The following is a 13,697-nucleotide window of genomic DNA, read 5'->3' on the forward strand; positions in this document are numbered from 1 at the left end:
TGATTTACTCAAAACTAGTTTTATTTTTTAAAAAAATCCAAGTGCATAGCACTCATCCAGATTCCATTGTTGTGGATGTTTTGCATTTATGATCATTTTTAATTATGCCATTAAATGCACATTCTGGTTCACTCAGTAAGAACTTGAAGTAGTGTATTTAATGGACACTGGTAAAGCCCTTTTTCAATAACACATTGGAATTGTTCACAGTGCACGCTTTCTCTGTTTTCATTGATACTGTAATGTCAGACACAAACTAAATAATAAATAAAAAAACAAAAAAGCATGTAGTGGATCCTTTTACAGTTAAGCCTAATGCCTTAAAACACAATCAAAATACCCTACTATATGTAGACTTTGCTGTATTAACTAACTGAATAATCACCCCTATAATTCCAGTGTTAATTACCTAATTTTATATATAAAATACTTGAGATAGATTTACTAATATTTCAAAAGAATCTATACTGCTCCATCACAATTAAAGATGACATTTAGCCAAGATATGCATTTTACAGACAAATTGCTACAGGCATCTGCTGTTATTTCAAGTCATGGTCCATCAGAACACTGTACATTCACATAAACGAGGTAGTTAGAGTACTGAAAACTTGGACCTAGCATTGCAATAAACTGAAATCTGAAGATGGAAGACAGTTTCCCTTTTGGTTCTATTCCCCTTCTCTCCAAACTTAAATGAAAAACAGTTCAGGCATTTTAGGAGGTAGGAAACTTGCTTGCCCCATCCCACCAAAAAAGAAATAATTTTGGGGGAGTGATGGAGGGAAAAAGAAAGGTGGCTCTTTGAGGAGGTAAAAATAGTTGATATTGTGCTCACCTGGAAGTTTAGTCTCTAGCATGAAGTAGAGAGGCTTAATTTCCCCTTACACATTCTCCCAATCCTCCACTCCACCTCTCTCCCCATGAGAAAAGGACAATTTGAAACATGATGTGTGTTAAAATAACTATAGACACAGAGGATTTCTTCTCCTCCGTAATAAAGGATGGGTTATTGCAACATATGGTTCAGCTCCAGGAAGAGCCATCAGAACAAGCAGAAGTATCTTCATCAACTACTGAATATTTTGAGATGGCTCCCTCTCCCAAGTTAATCTTCCATATTAATATTGATGTCAAACACCCCTTCTTTCCCACTCCCAATATTCTTTGCAACATATAGTGTGCGTGAACTTCCACTGATCATATAGTAATAGAAGGTCTGGCCTCATGTCTGCCATTTAACCATGCTTTTAAGTGCTGCCATTAGAAATTAAACAAAAAACAAACATACATTTAAACCAGTAGGGCTCTCTCCATCAATTCCCTCTCCCGTACCAGATCAGGGGGAGTCAACTGCCTGATTTTGTAAACAAGGAACTTCTCCATTAATATACTATCCTCAACACCACCTTCATCCTCTGGGGCTGGAGGAATGAAACTTCCTACTCTCAGGCCATCTGATTTGTGGGTGATATTGAAGCTCAGACAGCTAATGAGCATCCTGCCTGTGACCTAGCAATACACTTTTGTTCCAGCAGTGAGAATGCCGATCTTGCTCTTCAATGTGAGACTTCTGTGAAGCAGAAGAAGGAGCTGCCACAGCATTACCTGAGAACTTATTTCCCTCCCACTCTGCACCAGGCCTGACATACGAAATACTGACTTTTTGTAAGCATTTAACGGTGCCTTTTCTGTGTAGAGAATTTATAGACTGAAAAACCAGAGGATATTTTGTATTGGTTGTGTTAATAAAATATTTTTTAAAAAATCACAACCATGAGTTCTGGTACAGTATTAGTTCAGCTTAAACGTAAGAAACTACTACTACTCTGTAATCATTTGATAACAAGATTGTTGGGTGGCAGGGAGTAATTAGGACTACACTTCTACTTTATACACTTACAAATCCCTTTGGTACTCTGCACTGTAGATGCCCTGAAAGAAATACCACCCTGCATTACACCCAGTTAAGTGTACACACAAGCAGCACAGAGTCATTCTGAATAGATAATTCCCTGAGTTAGTGAGAAAGTGTTATTCTAAACATCTGAATCAAAAGGAAAATATGTAACATCTGTCCTGTGAGGCACAAGATTTAAAAACAAACAAACAAAAAAAAGTCAGTTAACTCAAGTGCCTTAAATTGGACATACATTTTACATTATAAGAGCATGAGCAAAAAAATGACAAGTAATTGCATTACTGATTTAGTCAGTGAAAGTTTGTTTCTCTCTACATGGCCCCAGTGTTTCTGGGGAAGCCCATCATTGCTTAGTGGATTCTTAAGTTTCAATTTACCGAAAGTAAATCTTATTCAGTACTATATGGAAGTATTGCATAAATATGACCTCTTCAAAGTAATACTGTATATCTCCTTCATTAAAAGATATGCCTCTAGCCAGTCCACAGCCATTTTTCTCTTGACCTGAATTTCAAAAGTGGCTGTTAAGAGCACACAGTGCACTGGAGTGTCAAAAGTATTAGCACATGACTGCCATGCACACATTCCCTTTAGAAAACATACTACATACTCGTTCTTTGCAGAATCTGTACTTGAGCTAATCGGATGCCAATCCAGCTGTTTTCCTTCTGGAAAGAGTGCTACTTTTATTTAGATTGTTGCCCTCAAACTTATTTGAGGTTTGACAAAAATTAGGGTATCTAAATTCGTATTCATCACCTCTCAAAGCAGGGAGTAATACAAGGATACCGTCCATTGATCTGGTAACTCCGGTTGTACGAGACACTTATACATGGCTTCACTTCTATTGGAACTGCTAGTGACATACTAGCACCAGTCTGTATGTGACCTCGAGCCTGAACACTGGATTGTAAGCCAGCAGGACAAGTCTGCAGTGGGTAAGAGGACGTGTGACTAGTTGACACCATCTGCTGACAGTTTTGCTGTTGTGAGGTTTGATGGTGATACTGTAATGGAGCTTGATGCGCCTGGAGATACTGTGATACATGTTGTTGAACATGAGCCTGCTGTGGAGTTGGAGTCTGGGTAGGAAACGCGCTCTGTTGTGCAGGCTGGGTATGTTGTCCTTTTTGCTTGTTTGCTTCTTTTACGTCATTATCATGAGCACTAGAATACAAAGAGAAAATAAGACCATTTTAGTCAACTTTATGTATAGTTTTAAGTGTATCCTAACTGTAAAACTGCAACAGCCTTTAAATATCAAAAACTATTTTTAAAAGGCCATTTAAGAAGCAATTCATATTCTTTAAAGATGTACACTAGGAAGTTTAAATGATTTTAAAGGTTAGGGCCAAGAACTTGCAAATACTTCTATTAACATTGTAGCCTTTTTGAATTTAAGAGTTAACGAAAGTAGTCTGCTTGGATATAAAGAAGTCAGAGCAGTAACATTTGCTAGTACATTACAGTGACAGTGTATGAGAATCTGAAAGTGACATTTTTGGTGGCTAATCTGCTCCTCGCAATGAATGATTGTATTGTGACCATCTCAACTTCTCTGAGTCATTGATACTACTGATCATGAGGGACTACTGACTTGCTCGTGGTGCCTTGTTGGAGTGACCCTGCAGTCGCTCTTCCCCTTCCTCTTAGGCCTTCCAGAGAGGTGTTGAGTACTTTCTTTCCCACCCCAATGGCATTCTTGGTATCCTTATTCTGCCACAAGGTTTGATACTGTAATGCCTCGTGATTACTGTGTACAGTATGCAAGGCCATCAAGGGAGATAGTTATGGGCTAGAGTGCCACCTGCATGGAGAAGACAGTTTCTCTTCAAGTCTGGATTCAGATTTTTCTGTTCTTTATGTGCTAACCAAAGTTTGGACGTGGATGGGAGCAAATGTCAACAAGAGGGAAGTGAGGCTGGTGGCCTAGGGATTCATCTAAAAGAATGGAATTGATTAATTGGGGGATGTACTTTCACCCTTTTCTAGTATGGTTCAGTCTTGTGGTCCCATTGAATCCCTTGGCACATCTGAAATGTAGATAACACTGGCCTGCAGTTTTTCCATTTATAAATAATGAGAAGGCAAGTTTCCCCCTCTTAGTTGTGGACCCCTTCATAACTATCCACACTTTTATAACATGCTCCATTGGGAGCATCCTCTACTCAGAAAGCTCTAAATTCCAGAGGCTTAAGTAGACCTCCTATGTGCTCAGTACAATTCACTGGATACCTATTAAATTCAATTCTCTAAAGCTCTATGCAGATTGGGAGCCAGTTATTTAAGGAATCTGCTTCCACAGGTTTATTTGGAACAGCTGAGATCTGCTACAGCACCCCAAAGGCACTCAGGTGAAAGTCCTCCCCTTGCTTCCCCATACTCCAATCTTTTGAACTTGCTACTTGACTGCCTACTGCAGCCCAAGTTTGGTGATGTTCAGATCATGCTGCATGTCTTTTTTCTTCTGTCGTGCTTTTGTCTCAGTATTTTATTTGCTGGGAGGAGGAGGGATGAAGGAGTTAGGTTAGGTGAGGTTTTTTGAAAAGCAGAGAGGGACTGACTTTAGGTTGGCTTAATAAATATTGTATAGTACCTGGGTACTTTTGACATAGATGTTGCACAAACTCACTTCTAAATAAACTACTGTTTTTGTAAATATTGTTTTTTAGTGTAAGTGTCCTTTAAATATACCATGCTGTTACAGAGACAAAGCCTTTACAAATGAGAAGCCAGCATAAACTTACATTAACAGTCGTTCAATACACGGAACCAGGAAGTCCCAGGAGTATGCAGTAAGACGATGCAGTCGAGTTGGCCATGTTGGAGAGAGACGCAGGATAATCCTTGAAGAAGCCACACATGCAGTAGCCACTAACGAAGGAGCATAATTTAAAAACACATGATCTGGATAGACACAAAAATTGTTTAGATGAGTCAGACACAAATATTATTTAAGAAATAAGGTTGCATTAACTAAACCATGCAACACACCTTGCAGAGATACTTCCAGAAAGTAATCAGCATATTTTGCCATGTATAACTTGGTCTTCTCTAAGGAAACCATTGGCCAGCCATCGTGGAGATCTGTCTCATGGACGGCAATTGAAAGGTAATATTCAATGAAGTGAGCAGCAGTTGGGAGGCACAAGTTCCACTGAAATGTTTCTAGCAACAACAGCTCCATGTGTAGCAAGTTCTGTTTTGTTAATACCAGATTCATGTTAGTCATACAACCCAAGCTGTTCAATTGTTCGAGCTTAGGGACACTGTCTTCCTTCTCTTCAAATTTACCTTGGGGTGGGGGAAGAGGAAGAAACATATAAATATAATTAGAAACATGAGTATAACATACACCAAACTGCATTTGCTGCTATCTTTAACATTAGGGTACTTTTCAATGTAAACACTTGCTATACAATTGTTTTGCCATGTCAAATAGGCTCCTGCATGCAAAACTCAATGGGACGGTTCTGCTGAGGAGAGGCGTACTGTCAAGGGTTAAGCTTCAGCAGATAGTTGCTATGCAACCTATAGGATATTACAGCAGTGTCACACTTCCTGTTGTCTCTTCATAGCTTCTCTCACACAAACAAGAGCCAGTTGCAGAGAGAGAGAATACTGATGATGGTATGGTGTAGCCTGACCGTAATTCATAAATGACTTCTTGTTATTCATTAAGTTATCCTAAAACCTATCCCGGTAACTGCTGAAGTACCATTGAGACTAGCCTTAATAACTAAATAAAATAGTGCAAGAGTCCGCCTTTAGTTTTTAGCTTAAAAGTCTTTCCCTGTTCAAAGTGCAGTAGGAAGAATCAACTTGGTATAGAGGCTCTAATGATTTCAGTGTTTACAGGTACATTTAAATTCAATAACTGACTTAAGCAGAAATTGAGCCCTTTGGTCTAAATCCAGTGAGTTTCAGTAATCTGTATCTGGAAATGCATATTGTCATTTATGTAGACTTCCACAACTGTCCCTCCTTTTAAGTTCGTCAGTACTTAGATTGTAAGTCCCAGGGGACAGGGACCATCTTTTTGTTCTGTGTTTGTACAGCACCTAGCACAATGGGATCCTGCTCCACACTAGAACATCTAGGTGCTGCAGTAATATAAATAATAGTAGTAGCTCCACCCCCTCCTGGACTTTGCCTTATCATACGTGTATGTTTTAGTCTAACATGAAGTTATACATGTAAAAGCCCAGCAATAATGGATGCAAGTGCCACATTTCTATGGAACTCGCCACTGTTTTGCTACCCCAGTTTCACCCCACTTTCCTCCTTTCTTACACTCTTTCTACAGAAGGTGAAGTTATGTTCTTTTAGTAAATAAGGACTCTTCAGTAGCAGTGGGACTCAGTCCACCGAATTAATTCCCTTGGTTCTTCCAATTGTGGAAGGTACCTGTTTACTTTTTGTTCATATTTTAGTTCTCACAAGAGGACATAAATCCAAAAGTGACATTCAAAATGTCTTTTCAGCACCTACAACAGATGAGACTTTTCTCCTTTTTCTGTGTATAATCTGGCAACTTGGGAGGTGGCAGGTGACTGCCTTTAAAAAGAGGGCTCGTTTTCTTGTAATTCCTTCCTAAATTTTATTTTAAAAGCTTTACTCAATTTATTTGTGATGTAAACACTGATCTGTGATTGTAGCTTTTAGTGTTCTTTCCCCCCCCTTCACCAAATACCAACACAATTTGAAAGTCTTGAGAGAGGCCCGCATATTGGACCAAATTCAGCTGTGCTAATCTTTTATACATTATTTTCCTTCTAAATCTGCTTGATCACCTCAGAATGATCCTTTAGTTGGTACAAGAACCAAAGTCAGTTAAGTTAGTGCCAAGTATCATGGGGTAGCCGTGTTAGTCTGGATCTGTAAAAAGCGACAAAGAGTCCTGTGGCACCTTACAGACTAACAGACGTATTGGAACATAAGCTTTCGTGGGTGACTACCCACTTTGTCAGATTAGTGCATAATACTTACTTGCTAAAAGTAAACAGGAAAGAGCAACCACATGTAGCTGCTGAATGGATATATCATAGCGGTCCATGAAGAGGTCCAGTAGATAGACAGCAAGATGTCGCGCAGCAGGACAGAGTCTGAAACGATTGCTCACAATGGCAATCAGGTCTGCAAAATATCTTCTCAGATTTAACTGGGGAGACTGGCCTTTGTAGGAGGGAAGCTTCAGCTCCTAGACAGAGAGCAGCATCTAGTTGCAGTACAACCACCATTACTTTTATGCAAATACACTTGCCAAAAATACGTAAGAAAATTGACTGGATTAATACATAAAGGAATTTTCAAAGCAGTTTTTAGGAGGCACAGTCATGATTTTGCTATTTATTTTCACATAGTGGAACTGTTCTCTTGCTGAGGATGCCTATTTATTATCTTATGACACCTATACAAGGAGTATCTAGATTCTACAGAACAATTATTTAAAATAGAACGCTCTTATAAAGCTCACTTGGCCCAAAACTTAGAAACAAACAAGCCAAATAAGGTTTGACTGAACATAATGACAGACTGACAAAGAAAAACCCTTGTGGCATGGTCCGACTATAAAAAAAAAAATCAGACTCTGAAGGGACTGTTCCAAGGACAAGAGCCTTAACTGCTAGGACAGTGTTCTTCACTGTGGAAGGCGGAATTCCAGGCAACTGCAACCAAAACAACACAGCTGATCTCCACTATCACAAATGAACAGAGAGAAAGAGCTACACTCTGGAACTCCAAGATTTGATATGGTTTGGGATCATAATGCTTATTGTAATAACATTTCCCAGCAAGGGGCCTATTTTGAGACACCAGGTAGAGTTGAGATAACTGGAAAGTTTACAGATCCATAGACTTTCGGTCAAGAAGGGACCATCACCATCCTTTAATCTAATCTCCTGCACATCACGAGTGTAAGGTAAATTCTAGAGTTTTAAAATCATATGATTATCTTTAAAATAACCAGCCCTTTAAATAGTTTCAAACCATAAGATTATTAAAGTTGTCAGAAGTTATTTACTTTCCTTTGCAATTAGAATCTATTGTACGTGTTGTTGTTTCTTGTACATGGGCCCAGTAATGTGCATTGCTTAAGTGATCTGACCATCAAGAAAGTTAATGCAATCACCAAAACTGCTTAGCCACATTTTTACTAGGTTAAATCATTGTTAACCTATTTACAACTTGGGGATAAGGTAAGCCTTATTATCAAGAAGCAATATCCACAAACACTGACATGAGTCAGCTCAGAGCTAAGAGGGGTTTCAAAACAGGATTGCCCTAACATTTATTATTGTTACTGCACCCATTTATAGAGCACTCTTCTACATAATAGCTCTTTATTTTTTTATTTTTTTACATAGTTTAAACTTGGATCTATTAATACTTCCAGAAAAGGGCCAAATGCACCAAGACCAAAGGGCAGAGATAGGGGAATACCTGTGTAAATACTCAGGATGCAGTACAGATAATCAGGACAGTATATACTTGGTGACGTTACATATCTCAGCAGTTCAGTTGTTACCACATGTTCTGCTGGAGCCAAGTCTTTTTCCATGCAGTTTTCAATTAACCTGACTTTAAACTAGCATGTTTATTTTCCTTTTATATAGCAGATTTGGAAATAATGACTGTTATAGATTTACGACAAAATTTAGCACTGACATAGTAATTGTGCTGGAGGTTACCACACTTTTTATTTTGCAGTCTGCCTCCAGGGCAGGTACCAGAAAATTAGGGTCCAGCATTCTTAACAAGGTGGGGAACTTTCTTCCAAGACCTGTAGCACTGGCCTCCCCTCTAATAGCCTTTTAACAACTCCTCCTCCCCCTTTGCCTGCAAGGAGCCAACCAGCTTCACTGTCACATGTTAATCAATGCCTTTATGTACTGAGAGGGCTGAAACGCAGTGCAAGCAAGTGCTACAGTTCAAGTGTCAATTTACTTTATCTAACTTTAATGACAATGGGGACATATGCAAACCCCTGCACCTGAGGAGCCCAAAGCATCGTGCAAAAACCCAGTGAATGAATCCGTCCTCCCAACCCCCATAGGAGGATCTTTGCACGTTATGCAGATGGAGACGCTAGTTTTAAGATTTCAGTACACGTGGACTTAAAATGCCCAGACACAGGATCCCCCGTGGCTAAATCCTCTGAGAGCCTAACGATAAAGGCTTGAGACAAAAGGAACAGTCAGTCGCCCTGCCCTTTGACCTGTCCGGGGCACTGCCTCCCTCGCTCCCTTTTAGGGACTGTCTGAGACCGTCCTCCTCTCCTGCCACTCAGGAAGGGAAGAGCCTCGCCTCCTGCCCTGTTCAGTCCCCTGCCCGCGCAGCCCGGAGGCTGCAGCCGAGTAAGGGGTCCGGCTCCCTCTGCCGCAAAGTCACCGAAGAGCCCTGGTCAAGGTACCTTGTAGCGAAGCGCTTGGTGGATGTCGGCAGCCAGCTGTCCTTTCCACCACTGCCCCTCCAGCTCCATGGGACGGGACAGGACAGGACGAGACGGCAGAGAGTCACAGCGGCACACGGCGAAAGGCAGCAGCCGAAGCCTGCGCAAAAGGGGAAGAAGCGGCGCCCGCTCAGTCCAGCCGCGAAGCCCAGTTTAATTCTCGCCCACCTCCCCCCCTTAGCCCCTCTTCATTTGCACCCAATTAAAAGCAGCCAGTTACTCCTCTGCCCCCAGCGCACGCTCGGCTCTCTCGCCCTTCCCCCGGGGAGGCACCAGCAGCCCCGCTCCCCCGCCACAGCTGATAGTCGTGCACGTTTCGAGGCGGGGCGGGGGGAGCTGAGTGCAGAGACCCCAGGGGCACTTCTTGCTAAGGCGCAGCATCGTGTGTCCCCCCCCCGATCCCGGCTGGGCTCCGCGCCAGCCTCGCACTGGAGCTGGCCCTTTTTTCTATCAGCGCCGGCTGTAGGGGCACAGACTCCGCCGGGCGGGTGCACGGCTCCGGAGCAGCCTCCTCCCCCGGCACTGCCCGGAGAAAACCCGGCGGAGGGGAAGGCAGCAGAGGAGGCGCTGAGCGGTTCGCTGGTGCAGCGAGAGGAGCAGGGGTCCCGGCAGCAGCCTCCCTGGCTCCCGACACAACAAAGGGCTTGGCATGCAACCTCCGCTGCTGCTCCGCCAGTAACTTCCCCACAACTCCCAGTGCAGCCTCCTCTTACCCCGAGCAACGGCCCCGCTCACAGCCCCGGCGGCAGGAGAGCCACAGGCATGTCCCCGGGCATCTCACCGCAGCGCTTCCCTGGAGCTCAGCTCTGCCATGGGGCTGAGCAGCTCCCCTCGCCCATTGTTAAAGGGCTAAGCAGGCAAGTGTGTATACAAAGCCAGGGAGCAGGCACATGCCGCTGGGCCTCTGCCAATCTACTTTCGTTTTACATCGTGGTCTGGCCCAAGAGCTCCAATCACGGCCCAGCATTCACGGGCGCACAAGCTCTCCACTCTACTGCCACATGCAAGGAGCCTTTGGACCCATTGGGCTGCCGTAGCCGCCCAGACTGAAAGATTTTGGGGGGGGCGGGGGGGAAACGTGGGAAGAGGAGAACCATGGGACGCGGCTTTGCACAGCCTGCTTTTCCTTCACGTTTCCAGCCGCCCAGGGGCTGCTAGTGTCTCTCTCTCCGTGTACACGCCGCCTTTGTGCTACATATAAGTAATGTATGTCTGTATATAAGTACACACACGAGTGCCCATTGCGTCAGGAAGGGTTGCATAGGGAAGGCAAAGAAGGAGAAAAAAACGATAAGCGCGTGTGTTTTTCTTTCTTGGCATGAGAGTAATCTGCAGATTGCGTGGTGCGGGTCTCTGCATGCAGTGTGGTGCAAAAGAGAAGGTAGGATCAGGTTTCAGGGAGAAGCTCCCTGAGGACCTTGCACTTTAAACTGGAGGAGTTCTGAGTTGGCTGGAAAATGCTGGGTTTCAGCTTCAGAAACACTGCAGTTCCAACTCCTTAAAACACGTTTTTGTTTAATTGTTGCCTATATTTTATCATTTCAGTCTTCATTAAATTATAAAAGAACTTGTACTCCTGTTCTTCTTTTTGCGGATACTGACTAACACGGCTGCTACTCTAAAACCTGTCATTAAATTATAGTATCACTGGAAGATAGATACCATAATTCACATTAACTGTTTATGGATGAAATATTAATTCCTAGTAAGTACTGCATAGAATTAGGTGCCTATTTAAATATAAAGAAAGAGACAAGCACTTTCTGTGTAATTTTAGTGGCTAGAGTTTTGATCCAATGTAATTCACCTTAAAACTAGAAGCTTTTCCAAATTCTTCAATTTCCTGTGTTAATTTTAACAGACACTTATTGGTTAGATAACATTAATAAACATTGTTCAGATGCAAAGCCAATTTATAGTAAGAATTTTATGTAGTAGCAAAATGCATAGTCCTGCAAAACCCTGTTGAATATAGAAGCACCCTGGATTTAGAAGTAGACAAGATACTCTTATTGCAAAACTCTAGGAAGTTCACTATTTTTTGTCTATTTCTGTGTGTCTTTGGGCCAGGGTTGGTTATTTATTCTGTGTTTGTACAATGGCTAGTAAAACAGATCTTCAGTGAGGCCTTAATGCAAATAATACATACCTTAATGATGATAATTAATAATGAGCACCCCCAACTTCCATTGAAGACCAAACTTCAGAGTTTTGAATCCAGAATGACCAGTGTTGAATACAAGAGTCTGATCTTGCTAGATGCTGAACACCTGAAGTCCTTTTGACTAGTGCTCAGCACCTTCTTCTCTGAATGCCTTCATTGGGTCTTGAGGGGTGCTTATCATCTCTCACTAAGAAGAACAGGAGGACTTGTGGCACCTTAGAGACTAACAAATTTATTAGAGCATAAGCTTTCGTGGACTACAGCCCACTTCTTCGGATGCATATAGAATGGAACATATATTGAGGAGATATATATACACACATACAGAGAGCATAAACAGGTGGGAGTTGTCTTACCACCTCTGAGAGGCCAATTAATTAAGAGAAAAAAAAACTTTTGAAGTGATAATCAAGCTAGCCGAGTACAGACAGACAGTTAGATAACAAGTGTGAGAATACTTACAAGGGGAGATAGATTTAATGTTTGTAATGGCTCAACCATTCCCAGTCCTTATTTAAACCGGAGTTGATTGTGTCTAGTTTGCATATCAATTCTAGCTCAGCAGTTTCTCGTTGGAGTCTGTTTTTGAAGTTTTTCTGTTGTAATATAGCCACCCGCAGGTCTGTCACTGAATGACCAGACAGGTTAAAGTGTTCTCCCACTGGTTTTTGAGTATTTTGATTCCTGATGTCAGATTTGTGTCCATTAATTCTTTTGCGTAGAGACTGTCCGGTTTGGCCAATGTACATGGCAGAGGGGCATTGCTGGCACATGATGGCATATATCACATTGGTAGATGTGCAGGTGAACGAGCCCCTGATGGTATGGCTGATGTGATTAGGTCCTATGATGATGTCACTGGAATAGATATGTGGACAGAGTTGACATCGGGGTTTGTTACAAGGATAGGTTCCTGGGTTAGTGGTTTTGTTCAGTGATGTGTGGTTGCTGGTGAGTATTTGCTTTAGGTTGGGGGGTTGTCTGTAAGCGAGGACAGGTCTGTCTCCCAAGATCTGTGAGAGTAAAGGATCATCTTTCAGGATAGGTTGTAGATCTCTGATGATGCGCTGGAGAGGTTTTAGTTGGGGGCTGAAGGTGACAGCTAGTGGTGTTCTGTTATTTTCTTTGTTGGGCCTGTCTTGTAGGAGGTGACTTCTGGGTACTCGTCTGGCTCTGTCAATCTGTTTTTTCACTTCAGCAGGTGGGTATTGTAGTTTTAAGAATGCTTGATAGAGATCTTGTAGGTGCTTGTCTCTATCCGAGGGATTGGAGCAAATGCGGTTATATCTTAGAGCTTGGCTGTAGACAATGGATCGTGTGGTGTGTCCTGGATGGAAGCTGGAGGCATGTAGGTAAGTGTAGCGGTCAGTAGGTTTCCGGTATAGGGTGGTATTTATGTGACCATCACTTTAACCTGTCTGGTCATTCAGTGACAGACCTGCGGGTGGCTATATTACAACAGAAAAACTTCAAAAACAGACTCCAACGAGAAACTGCTGAGCTAGAATTGATATGCAAACTAGACACAATCAACTCCGGTTTAAATAAGGACTGGGAATGGTTGAGCCATTACAAACATTAAATCTATCTCCCCTTGTAAGTATTCTCACACTTGTTATCTAACTGTCTGTCTGTACTCGGCTAGCTTGATTATCACTTCAAAAGTTTTTTTTTTCTCTTAATTAATTGGCCTCTCAGAGGTGGTAAGACAACTCCCACCTGTTTATGCTCTCTGTATGTGTGTATATATATCTCCTCAATATATGTTCCATTCTATATGCATCCGAAGAAGTGGGCTGTAGTCCACGAAAGCTTATGCTCTAATAAATTTGTTAGTCTCTAAGGTGCCACAAGTCCTCCTGTTCTTCTGTTTGCGGATACAGACTAACACGGCTGCTACTCTGAAACATCTCTCACTAGGCACTCAGCACTTGCAGGATTGGACTTGATGCCACTAGGCTTTTAGGCAGAATACGCTTTAACCTTCATATAAACTCACGAAGTTCTGTTAACAAGAGAAACATTTGATGATGTTTCCATTCTTTCAAGCAGACAATGGTTCACTCTGAAATGAATGCACAGCCTTGATGCTGGTGACTCTTGTGCTCTCATGTGGAGTTCCAGGCGGGGGCCTAATCACTCTCTCCTGCTGAAAAGTT

At 42.2% G+C, this 13,697-nt stretch overlaps 1 protein-coding gene across 2 annotated transcripts; it reads right to left on the bottom strand.

The window, feature by feature from the left end:
* CCNJ (cyclin J) lies at positions 1 to 10,396 on the bottom strand. Of its 2 annotated transcripts, none has more exons than XM_005301306.5 (6): positions 10,088 to 10,396; positions 9,336 to 9,474; positions 6,911 to 7,121; positions 4,916 to 5,215; positions 4,669 to 4,828; positions 1 to 3,088 (listed from the first exon to the last, which is right to left on the bottom strand). In XM_005301306.5, exons 2-6 carry the CDS (start codon positions 9,402 to 9,404, stop codon positions 2,677 to 2,679), a joined length of 1,152 nt encoding a protein of 383 aa, XP_005301363.2. In that variant the 5' UTR covers positions 9,405 to 9,474; positions 10,088 to 10,396; the 3' UTR covers positions 1 to 2,676. The 2 variants fall into 2 exon arrangements, with proteins under 2 accessions (XP_005301363.2, XP_042712729.2); XM_042856795.2 differs by having other exon boundaries at positions 6,911 to 7,139; positions 10,088 to 10,245.
* Between the last annotated feature and the right edge of the window lie 3,301 nt (positions 10,397 to 13,697).

The sequence above is a fragment of the Chrysemys picta genome, chromosome 7, assembly GCF_011386835.1.
Source record: "Chrysemys picta bellii isolate R12L10 chromosome 7, ASM1138683v2, whole genome shotgun sequence".
NCBI lineage: Eukaryota > Metazoa > Chordata > Testudines > Emydidae > Chrysemys > Chrysemys picta.

What these genes read in the sequence shown, in the direction of transcription:
- CCNJ (XM_005301306.5), bottom strand. Translation starts at nt 9,404, where the DNA reads ATGGAGCTGGAGGGGCAGTGGTGGAAAGGACAGCTGGCTGCCGACATC. An exon ending in ACCAAGCGCTTCGCTACAAG is followed by an intron (nt 7,122 to 9,335) that starts GTACCTTGACCA and finishes CTCTCTGTCTAG; the next exon opens with GAGCTGAAGCTTCCCTCCTA. An exon ending in TTCCTGTTTACTTTTAGCAA is followed by an intron (nt 5,216 to 6,910) that starts GTAAGTATTATG and finishes CCCCACCCCAAG; the next exon opens with GTAAATTTGAAGAGAAGGAA.